Genomic DNA, 12,340 nt, shown 5'->3' on the forward strand with positions numbered 1-12,340 from the left:
AAGAGTGGGAAGTTGCCGCAATTTTTTCATCCATGATACGAAAAACATAATTTTACTATTGGATATATTCAATGGCTTATTTTATAATAGCTTCAACAATAATAAAATTACAAATTCATCACTTAATTAATTATACATGTGTAATATAACTTTTAAAAAGTGCTGCAACGGTTTGAGAAATTACTTCACATTTTAGAATATAGCATTCAAATTCATTGTTAAAAAATATATCTTTATTGTTATAATATTGTTAATTACTTCAAATTCATTATTATTCCAACAATGTAAAAATTGAAGTGAAACGGTATGTCTTCATTGTTACGTCAAAAACTGATTTCTATAGTAGTAGATAGAAATTGAAAATAGATAAAATTTAAGAGTATAAAAGATTCTGATAGTAAACTAACTAAATATAATGAAGCCACACACTTGAGATATAGGGATGAGAAAGTATAAATTAAGTGAAAATGGTAAAGAAAGAGAATCTAAATTTTCATGAAATGTAAGTTAGTTTGAAAGAACAAAATAAAGTTAGAGAATATGAAGTTATAAAAAGTTAATGGGTGGTTAGAAAACAAAACAAAGTGAGAGAAAGAAACGTGTAGTTGGTTTCTTTTTCTATGAACCACTCTAATTTTAACTTCTCTTTGTTAAGATGTGTATATTATTTTTAGTTCTTAAGAGATAATAAAATAAAAAAATAAACAATTAATAAATAGTTAAGGGTAATTTTGAAAGAAATATAGACCAGTCCAAAAAGCATTTTGAATCCTCTCCTTCTCTCTCCTTCCTTTGGATCTCTCTTTTAATTCCACTCTCTCTCTTCATTATAAAATTATTTTTTGCTTAAGAGAGAGAATGAGATTAAGAAAAAGATAAAAGAAGAAGGAGAGGGATGGAGAAAAAAAGAGAGGGAGAGTATCCAAATCCGTACAAAAATACATATTCTCTTATATATATATATATATATATATATATATATATATATATATATATATATATATATATATATATATATATATATATATATATATATATATATATATAGGGGACGACTCAGGTGAGAACACTTGGTTATTATGAGAAATGAGAACAATGAATCACAACCATTAAATTTTGATTTTGTTAATTTTAATGGACTGGATTGGTTTCTCTTTCTATGTTGATTTAAAATAAATATTAAGGATTCTAGAAAGAGAAACCAATCCAATCCATTAAAATCAACAAAATCAAAATTTAATGGTCGTGATTCATTGTTCTCATTTCTCATAATAACCAAGTGTTCTCACCTGAGTCGTCCCCATATATATATATATATATATATATATATATATATATATATATATATATATATATATATATATATATGAGGAGGGATCAAATTACACCCGAAAAGTTACACCACAAGTTACACTCATTCAATAACTACATTTTGAATTAATATTTTTTAAATTCAACCGTTGGATTGAAATATAATATCATATAGATCATACCTATAAAGTTTGAGCTTAATCTATAATGATTTACTATGTCATTTAATTACATCAAAATTAACGTTATATGAAAGCTCAGTTTGACGTTAATCTTTGGATATCTTGATCATATAGTAAATCATTATAGATTAAGCTCAAACTTTATAGGTATGATCTATATGATATTATGTTTCAATCCAACGGTTGAATTTAAAAAATAGGCTTAATACTCAATTTGGTCCTCTACCTTTACACTAGGGTCCAATTTGGTCCTTTACCTTTTAAAAGTTTTAAAGTGGTCCCAGACGTTACCAAAAAGTATGCACGTTGGTCTTTATCGTTTGAAACGTTAAATATATTCCAACGTGGCTGCTAGGTGTCATGGGTAGGGTAATAATATTAACGACCTGTCATTTTCACTAGCAAATAGGGTACCCTCAATATCCATGTTCCATTTTTCGTTCAGCAAGGTTAGAAGTTTTCTGAAGAGAAGTGTCGAAGACGAAGACTTGTGCGAAGACGAAGAGGAGTGTGCGAAGACGAAGAAGACGACTTATCATCACATTGGGAAGTAATATACGAAGGTCAGATTTCTTATTTCTTCAATCTCTTCTTCTTGTTTATAGGTTAGGGTTTATGTATCGTATGAAAATTAGGGTTTTTTCCCCTTTTTCATTTTTCCTGTTTTACTGGATTTTCTAGTTTAAGTTTTGTTAGAAATCAAGCTAAAACTACGTATTTTCATCTATTAGGTTGAAATGGATGAAATTTTGACCTTTAATGTGCACCATAGTGGTAGCTTTCTCGACTCAGAAAAAACGGTTTATGAGGGGGGCATGTGTGATAAACTAGTAGTAGATGCTGATAGGTGGTCTTACTTTGAATTGTTGGGTCTTTTGAAAGAGTTTGGTTATAGTGGAGTTTGTAGCATATACTACAATGACCCAACATTTGGGATGAGGCTTCTCATAGATGATAAGGGTGCCTTGGATATAGCTGACCTCTTTAGGGTACATCTTAAAGTGGATATTTACATAGAACACCCCTTATCCCAACCAGAATTTGTTGATAGTCCTAATGTTGTTGAAGAAGCCACTGTTAGGTATCTTTTGTTATTCATTGATTCCCTAACAAGTTCTAATTATGTATATTCTGTTGTATTGTTCTGTTATTCATTTTCTGTTGTATTTTGTGTACATAGGATGTCAGCTGAATACATTTATGAGGTTAGGCACATTGAGAACCCAGGTGACATTTTTTCTGTCAACCTAAAGGAATACAACTGCATGTGTAGAAAGTGGCAACTAACAGGGCTTCCTTGTGTGCATGCTATTGCTGCATTGAAGATCAGAGGTTTACATATTGAAGACTTCATTTCTGACATTTATAAAATGGCTAGGTATATGTCTGTTTATGATCCTATAATTTATCCAGTAAATGGAACAAATTTATGGGTCAGAACAGAGTTCCCAGCTGTCCAGCCACCAAAGTACAAGAAAATGCCTGGAAGGCCTAAGAAGAGGAGGAATCGTGAGACTGGTGAAATTGATGGGACAGATAGAAAAATGAGGAAGACAGGTATGATAATGAGGTGCACAAGGTGTAGGCAAATTGGGCATAACAAATCCACCTGCAAGATGACTCAACCACCACAAACATCACAACCAACACAAGGGTCTCAACCAAGACAAGCTTCAAGGACACAAGGATCACAACCAACACAAGGGTCTCAACCAAGATAAGCTTCAAGGACACAAGGATCTCAGCCAACACAAGGATCTCAATCAAGACAAACTTCAATGACACAAGGATCTCAACCAATCCAAGCTTCAAGGGCACCACCTACACTAAGGACTCATAAAAAGATGCCAACAGCTAGGCCACACAAGATACCATTTAGGAAACCAGCACATGTGGGTCCAACAACAAGGCTTAGTGCATCTCAAAATGCAGTTGGTCCTACCACTAGGAGGACCACTCCTACAAAAAGAAACAATACTAAGAAGGGCATTTAGTTTGTTAGGGTCTGTTAACTATATTTTGGGTTGAATTAATGTAATGTTTGACTAGTATATTTTGGTTCTGTCTAGTATACTTTGAACATATTTTGGGTTGTTCTATTTTGAACATATTTGAGATGCACCTATTTTGGGTTGTTTAAATGTCATGTTCTAACATATTGTGTTCTAATATATTTTGGGTTGTTCTGTTTTGAACATCTTTTAGATGCACATATTTTGGATAGTTTTAATGTCATGTTCTAATGAACATATTTCCTGGTACTTCTGTTTTGAGTACCTCATAAACATCTTGCAAATGACTTGAGTCTAATAACATATTGCAAAATACATGTCTCGAAATACTGTCTCAAAATACATTTCAAAACACTAATAACATTACAATTATTTCTAGCAAGATACTATGTTTACAAGCAACACATCTTGCAAACTACATGTCTCAAAACAATTCAAGACAAAACAGTTCCAAAATACATTAGAACACATAATTAGACCATCTTAATTACAAGAACTAAAAACATGAAATAGACAAAACAATTCCAAATGCTCTTCCATTTCTTTGTCTTCTCAATTAGCTCCCCCAATTCCAATGTTTTCAACTTCAAATCTTCTGTCTCTTTCCTGACAGCATCCATCTCTTGGCTCAGCACCTGAATCTTCCATTCATGCTTCATCAAGGTGTCTTCCTTCTCATCTCTACATTCTTCATGGAACCATTCGAAAAAACCACACCCAGAACTGGAATGCCCCTATGAAGATATTGGGAACGATGGTTATGGTTACAAAAAAAAAGACACTTCAGAACAATAATAGAACTCGTAGTACCTTAAAATGCTTGCATCCCCAGAATAGCTTTCCATAGTTGTTAACGGTTTTCGCCCTACGCAGTATTGCTTCGTCTCCACACGCGCATAGAAGCTTCGCAAACCCTGTGTAAACTTGCGAATCAATCACATTTCTGGATGTTGAGGATGAAATGCGCCCAAAACTCATGCTTTCTTGTGCAATTTTGTAGTCAATTTGTAACAAGATTGAGTTACAGGATTTTAGGTTATAGGATTTGGGATTTTTTGAAAATTGCAGTAAGAACCCAAATTATAATAGAGATGATGAACAGTGATTGTTCCATCTCACGTGCCATGTCATCAAATGTTAACACCGTTTGAAGCATTTTAACGATAAAGACCAACGTGCATACTTTTTGGTAACGTCTGGGACCACTTTGAAATTTTTAAAAGGTAAAGGACCAAATTGGACCCTAGTGTATAGGTAGAGGACCAATTTGAATATTAAGCCTAAAAAATATTAATTCGAAATGTAGTTTTTGAACGAGTGTAACTCGTGGTGTAACTCTTCGGGTGTAATTTGATCCCTCATATATATATATATATATATATATATATATATATATATATATATATATATATATATATATATATATATATATATTATGTTAATAAAATAATAAAAAAAATGCTAAACTTCTAAAAAAAAAGGTCGAGCCACAACTTCCAAAATAAAAATTTCTATATTTAGTTTCTTATTTAAGAGTCAGACAAAGTCAATAACTTTTCTTGCCGACGACCAACGACGTCGTTTCCACCCTCAGCGCCGTTTTCTGAATGACCAAATCCAAACATTGCAGATTACTTTATTCACAGTTCATTAATTATCGCTTTTCATGATTAATCATCACTAATCACCGAGAAATAACAAAGAAAACAATAGAAAGAGCCAGAAAACAAAAAATAAGCAACAGAAACCAATCAATAACAGAACAAAAGAGTATCTCACTACCATTACTCTCTCTCTCTCTCTCATTGTGATTCCGTTTTTTTGGAACTTCGAAATCATGCACAGTGATGGTTTTCTACTCTTCTCTTTGCTTCTTAAACCCTAACAACTTCAACCGCTCATCATTTTCCAGTTCGATCTCTCTCTCTCTCTATGTTTCTCTCTCTCACTGTATATTTTTTTCCTCAACTTTGCTCTTGTTTTGCAGGTTTCTGATACGCAATGGCGCCAAAGCGAGGGATTCACTTAGCCAAAAACGGAAGCAAAGGAGTTCGTTTCCCTGTTTTAAAATTTGTTCTTCTCTGTGTTCTTACGCCTGTTGTTTTCTTCTTCAGTAGAGGCTCTCATGTTGCGGGTTAGTTCACTACCTGTTGAGAATTTTGTAATTGATTTGGTACACTTTTATGATTTTTGAAAGTGCTATTGGATTTATTTGTTTTTGTGTTGTTGCTGTATTGGGAAATTAGATTAGGGAAGTGTTGTTTGAGAATAAGGTAACTATGGTGAAGTGTTATTGACGTCACTCTCTTGACTTGGATTGGAAAGTTTGTCAAGTGTATGTTTGGTTTCAGTTTTGTTGGTGTACTTAGAATTGAATGCGACGGTGTAAAATTGATTTTGACATGTTTTGTTGCTCTCGAGTAGAATTGATTATGCTTTCCAGAGTTTATTCTACTTGTGTGTGTTTGAATTGAAGGTGGACAAAATTGATTTTAATAGAATTGAGCTTGGTAGAATTGATTTTAAGAGAATTGAGTTTAACATAATTGATTTATTTTAGATACATTTATGTAACAGGGAGTTGAACAACAAATTTATAGTGTAAAAATCACGTTTAAACTAAAAAGCTGCAAATTCAAGTTTCTTGTAGTATCAATTCTAGAGGCAGAATCAATTCTACTTTAGAATAACCAAACATCTCAAAATCATTCCAGAATCAATTCTATACCTATAGAATTGCTTTTGGCTCTTCCAAAAGCCAAACCAAACATGCTATAAGATTTTGCAGCTTTTGAATCTAAACATGATTTTTACACTTATTCTGAAAATTCCTATAAAGCTCACTTTTTCTAGAAATTTATCCAAACAAAAATCAATTTACCTTCAAGTCACTTTTAGCCCAAATAAAATTTATATAGCATGTGTTTGGCGATAAATGAAATTATGGCTAAAACCCACGTTTACCTAGAAGCTACACTTAACTGCTTCTCTAGATCGTAGTGGTTATGGCTGTGGATGTGCGGTTGCGGTATCCTACTAAGTTACCAAACAGAGGCATAATCAATTCACTCAAAATCAATTTTCTTTCCTTGTCTTTCTTTAACTGCATTATAGGAAAAAACACTATTCCGTCACTAGCTTAATTAACTAGCTGTTGTTTGTTGTTTGTTGTTTGTGGGATGCGATCAATTTCGTGTTTTGGTTTTGTCGTTTTGGAGATTGGTAAGAGTGATGTTATGCCATTATCTTAGGTTCATGTAAATTTATTATTTTGTAACTATTGGTAATAGCATTTAGGAATTTGATTAGGATTCTATTGCTGTTTCTTTAAACACAGCCTTATTGTTTATATGGATGATAATTGCATCGTTCCAAATTTTAGTGATGATTTGAGCCAATAACCTTTATCTCTATTCTTTAATTACATGCCATGTATATTTCTAAATAGTAGTTCAAATGCAACTTCATATCAAATATGTTTGTACCACTTTGGTGCTTGTGCTTGGCGTTAATGGTTTTGGTCCTTATACAACTTATTTTTGCATTAATCTCACTCAGTTTCTGATTCTTATTTTAAGTCTTCGATTGTTTCAATAGAGATGAATGTTAGGTAGCATTGGCAGTGCTAAATGTCCTATTTAATAAGCGTGGCACTTAAATTCATTATCAGGGGAACTTGTTTATTTAGCAATCTATATAATGCGGTACATTGAATCTGATGTAGTCATATAAGGGAAAAAGGCTTTATTGTGATTCCTTGAAAGGTAATCTCTCAGTTAGTTGACAACTGAGTTAGTTAGTAAGTCATTTAGTTAGTGGCGCAAGACTGGAAACTATAAAAATAGAAAGGTGATTAAAGGGGGAACTATTGCTTTTATTAGGAAATTGGAGTGAGTGAGCACCAAGTCTCTCTAATATCTGGACTGTAATAGTTCTCAATCAATAGACACCATGAGATAATAGTGTGATCACATCCATGAGGCCAGTTTGTTGTCCTTTTAGGCTCAAACCAAAAGCAGGGGGCAGTCTTGGTAAAAGAAAGATGGGCCAAAGCCCTAATTGATAAGTTGATCAAATTTTGTTGTTGCATGTTGGTGCTTTCTTTGACTTGTTGGTACATTTGTAATAGCATAAAATATGTATACTAGTGAAATAAGAATTGAAATATTTTGTCTTTTCTCTTTAAATGACCTGACTATCAACTTCTGTTGTTCTAAGTGGTATGGTTCCTCTTAAGTAAAGTCTTGGGTTCAAATCTTCTAAATTGAAAAATAGTTTTATTCTTTTGAGTGAGTTCACTTGACTTGACTGAGATTAGTTGGGATTTAATGCGATAGTATAAAACATAAAACACACATGAAAATTGAAAGGGGAGTCTTGGTGTAACGATTGAATTTACTGTTATGTGTCTAGAGGACATGACTTTTTGTTGTGACATTAGCCTCTTGCAACTGCAACGATAAGGCTTCCTCCAATAAATATGCAATGGATCTATGGTGGAGCTTTACAGAATGTGATTGTCCTTTCTTCTCTATGTTCTAGGATTGATGGTCGAGAGACTATTAGTCCTCACTTTTGTTAATAGACTGTTAGTCATTTCTTCTCTATGTTGTAGGATTAATGGTCGAGAGACTATCAGTCCTCACTTTTGTTAATCGTTAGTCATATCTTCTCTATGTTGTAGGATTAATGGTCGAGAGACTATCAGTCCTCACTTTTGTTAATAAACTGTTAAATTGTGAGAATCGAAATGGGGTTCATCTATCTTCTAGTTTCTTATGCCTATTTCCCTTCAATGAGAAAGAAAAAACAGTTAATAACGTATTGAAATTTTTCTATATGCATATTTATTAGTTTAAGCTGGAGTACTTACTTGAAATGCCTTGTGCAGATCAAAATGATATTTCAGCTGTTCCAGATGCACAGGTAGCCTGTTTTGAGTGATATTGTTGGCTATGCAAATTATATAATGGATTTCACTTATATATTGTTTTCTTGTTTGACTTGACATAAACTGTTGACTGCAGCAAGTTGCTAAATGGAGAGAGTGGAATGCATTGCAAGACCTTAAATCACTTTTTTCGAAAGAGGCAAGCCTAGGCTTATAAACAGTTGATCCATATTTAGCATTTAATTTTTTCATGTAAGATGTTTCTAATTAATGTTATATTTTAGGTTTTTGATGTTATTGTGTCCAGCACAAATGACATGGGGCCAATGAGTCTTGATAATTTTAGAAAAAATATGTCTGCATCATGGAGAGTTGTTGGATTAGAGACTTCAAATGTTGCCTATGAGGTTTGGAGGACCGATGTGCTTCTGCATGGAAATTTCAATTTCTGTATTTAAAAGAAATATAAATAAAAGGCCTTATTATTTTATTGCTTCCAAATGTTAATTCATGTTTAATTGTTTAATTAAAGCTAACGCAACCAACAACACATGTTAGACAAGAAAACCCGAAGGTGAAGGAAGGAAGATCTTCAGGTGGCATCATACTCTATACTCTGTAATATGCATATGTTGCTTAATTTACACTACAACTCTCTTTTTTATGCAGAGGGGCTTGCTCAGTGGACTGATAGCCGTGCACGGCAAGTCCGAAGGGTGAGCATCATTATTTGATATTTCTCTTGTTAGAACTTATATATGGCTTGTTTGGACACAACTTGTGTTAGTGATAGTGTTAGTCTTGCTTTTTGACAAAAACAAAGGCGGAAGTAAGTTTTCCACCTCAAATGAGTTCTAGCTTAGCCAAAAATTTCTTCTTCCACAGTACGTTATTGACACATGTTGAAATTTATAATTTTCTTTGGAGTATTTACTCTTTTGGTAAATTTTGCCTAAAAGTAATTTTATCCAACTTGATTAGAAATGACAATATTATAGAGAGTGTTGGGGTAGGACCTATAGTAGAAAAAATGGTGGAAAATAGACTTAAGTGGTTTGGGCATGTAGAAAGAAGACCTGTAGATTCTGTGATAAGGAGAGTATACCAGATGGAAAGAAGTCAAACAATAAGAGGTAGAGGAAGAACCGAAGAACTATAAAAAATATAGGATAAGTTATTAAAAAAAACTCTAGATAAACGAACTGGATAGAAATATGGTCTTGGATAGAACATTATGGCGGAATTTGATCCACGTAGTCGACCCTACTTAATGAGATAAGGTTTGGTTGTTTGTTGGTTGGTCTTACTGAATTACATGTGGCATGTCTGAGACACACAACTTGTTCTTCCAATGGCCAAACGTCAATAATGATGTTCTGTTTACAGCAAAAATTGTGTTTCGACTTTGACTGTTTTTTATTTTGGGAATGGGATTTTCATGTTCTTCATAACTATTTCTGCAGAAATTAATCGAAAAAAGGCGGGAAAAGCGTGCCTCTGAGTTGTTAAAGATGGACAATGAAGTAATAGTAAAACTTGAAAATGCCGCTATTGAACACTCAAGATCTGTTGAGTCAGCCATATTGGGTAAGTACAGCATTTGGAGGAAAGAAATTGAGAATGAAAATGCTGATTCTTCTGTTCGGTTTATGCGGGACCAGATCATTATGGCTAGGGTATATGTGAGTATTGCAAAGATGAAGAACAAGCTTGAGCTGTACCAAGAGCTGCAATCTCAGCTCAAAGAGAGTCAACACGCTCTAAGTGATGCAATTTCTGATTCAGATCTTCATCATAGGTTGGATTTAGGTGGTATTTATCTGCGTTTTGTATGCCTCTGTCTGAATTTACTGCTTAGCTAATGTAGTGTAATTATCTCTAGTTCACATGAACAAATAAAGACTATGGGCCAAGTTCTGTCAAAAGCACGAGGGCAATTGTATGACTGCAAGTTGGTCACTGGAAAATTGAGAGCAATGCTACAAACAGCTGATGAGCAAGTTAGGAGCTTAAAGAAACAAAGCACATTCCTTAGTCAGTTGGCTGCTAAGACCATACCAAATGGAATTCATTGCTTATCTATGCGCCTCACAATAGATTACTACCTTCTTCCTCCTGAAAAAAGGAAGTTCCCTACGAGTGATAACCTGGAGAATCCCGGTCTTTATCATTATGCACTATTTTCAGACAATGTCTTGGCTGCATCTGTTGTTGTCAACTCAACTGTTACAAATGCAAAGGTGAGTAAGAGTCTTTTTATCTAAACAATGTTTCATGTGCACAATTTCCTTTTATAGATGGCAATGATTTGAGAAATTATATGATTAAGAAAATCCTTATTGTCTTATTGTTTTTGTTTTCATTGTTGCAGGATCCTTCAAAGCATGTTTTTCACGTTGTTACTGATAAACTCAATTTTGGAGCCATGAACATGTGGTTTCTTTTGAACCCCCCTGGAAAAGCTACAATACATGTTCAGAATGTTGATGATTTTAAGTGGTTGAATTCATCCTACTGCCCTGTATTGCGGCAGCTTGAATCGGCAAAAATGAAAGAGTATTATTTCAAGGCTGGCCATCCAACAACAATTACTTCTAGTGCTTCCAATATGAAATATAGAAATCCAAAATATCTCTCGATGCTCAACCATCTGAGATTCTATCTTCCAGAAGTTTATCCTAAATTAGATAAAATCCTTTTTCTCGATGATGACATTGTTGTTCAAAAGGATTTAACCGGATTATGGGCAGTTGATCTTCAGGGTAAAGTAAATGGTGCAGTTGAAACATGTGGTGAGAGTTTTCACCGATTTGACAAATATCTTAACTTTTCTAATCCACATATCGCAAGAAACTTTGATCCAAACGCTTGTGGTTGGGCATATGGGATGAATGTATTTGATCTCAAGGAGTGGAAAAAGAAGGATATCACTGGCATATATCACAAGTGGCAAAATATGGTGAGCTTTTGAATATAGCATTAGTTTGCATCAGAACGACTTTTCACACACAAATAGGTGAATACAAAAAATCTTTTACTGACCTAGCTTATTTTTCTATCTGATCCTAGAATGAAGACAGGGTTCTGTGGAAGCTGGGGACATTACCTCCAGGGCTAATGACATTCTATGGGCTGACCCATCCTCTAAATAAATCATGGCATGTCCTTGGTTTGGGTTATAGTCCAACTGTAGATCGATCGTTGATAGAGAATGCAGCAGTTGTACACTACAATGGTAATATGAAGCCGTGGCTAGAGATTGCCATGACAAAGTATCGGCCTTACTGGACAAAATATGTCCAACACAATCATCCCTATCTCAAGAACTGTAAGTTATAATATTAGTCACGTATTTCTGATAATTTCGTACAGAGAATAGTTACTTCTTTCTTCTCCAGCCTTCCCCATTTTCTTTCATCTTTCTGGCATGGATATTTCAACTAGAGTGTCTTGCCAGAATGATGATCATTGTCCTGGAACCTATAAGGGTCACCGGTAATGCTTGTTTGATGTTTACCTCCAACATCTTCCCTCCAATTGATTTATGCTTTCAATTCATTTAATTTGCTTACATCATTGTCACCCATTTGAAACAAGGTACATAAGTAGTTACCTTGCTTACCATTAAAAACTCTTCATTGTACAATAATCTGATTCTGATACTCGGACAGGACTTGAAATTGAATATCATATTTCTATATATTCTTTGGAAAACATATCTTGTTAAGTTTTGAGAGTTATGTTATTTACATGTGCCAATTGTTATCTCTAAAATCACGGACTTTCCAGGAATTATGTTTGTCTGATAATTTTTCTATTAATATTTTCTGTTTTTTTTTTTCCTTTTACATCAGTTGTGAAACTTGTCTGTGCAAGGAATTGCTTGTTTGGTGATTTAGTATAATGTTAGTAGTGTTGCTGTTGTCTGCCTATTTAATTAAATG

At 33.8% G+C, this 12,340-nt stretch overlaps 1 protein-coding gene across 1 annotated transcript; it reads left to right on the forward strand.

The window, feature by feature from the left end:
- The first annotated feature begins 5,149 nt into the window (after positions 1-5,149).
- LOC131616696 (polygalacturonate 4-alpha-galacturonosyltransferase-like) lies at positions 5,150-12,112 on the forward strand. Its single transcript, XM_058888110.1, has 11 exons — positions 5,150-5,416; positions 5,493-5,639; positions 8,397-8,431; positions 8,533-8,595; positions 8,681-8,803; positions 8,929-8,992; positions 9,066-9,112; positions 9,860-10,194; positions 10,279-10,636; positions 10,768-11,355; positions 11,466-12,112. The coding sequence occupies exons 2-11, from the start codon at positions 5,507-5,509 to the stop codon at positions 11,733-11,735; spliced, it is 2,016 nt and encodes a 671-aa protein (XP_058744093.1). The 5' UTR covers positions 5,150-5,416; positions 5,493-5,506; the 3' UTR covers positions 11,736-12,112.
- Positions 12,113-12,340: the final 228 nt, after the last annotated feature.

The sequence above is a fragment of the Vicia villosa genome, linkage group LG7 (assembly GCF_029867415.1).
Source record: "Vicia villosa cultivar HV-30 ecotype Madison, WI linkage group LG7, Vvil1.0, whole genome shotgun sequence".
Lineage (NCBI taxonomy): Eukaryota > Viridiplantae > Streptophyta > Magnoliopsida > Fabales > Fabaceae > Vicia > Vicia villosa.

Bases quoted from the DNA above. Each gene is read 5' to 3' on its own strand.
- LOC131616696 (XM_058888110.1), top strand. From the start codon at position 5,507: ATGGCGCCAAAGCGAGGGATTCACTTAGCCAAAAACGGAAGCAAAGGA. The intron at 5,640-8,396 runs GTTAGTTCACTA...TGCCTTGTGCAG, and splicing joins TAGAGGCTCTCATGTTGCGG to ATCAAAATGATATTTCAGCT. The intron at 10,195-10,278 runs GTTGGATTTAGG...AATTATCTCTAG, and splicing joins GATTCAGATCTTCATCATAG to TTCACATGAACAAATAAAGA.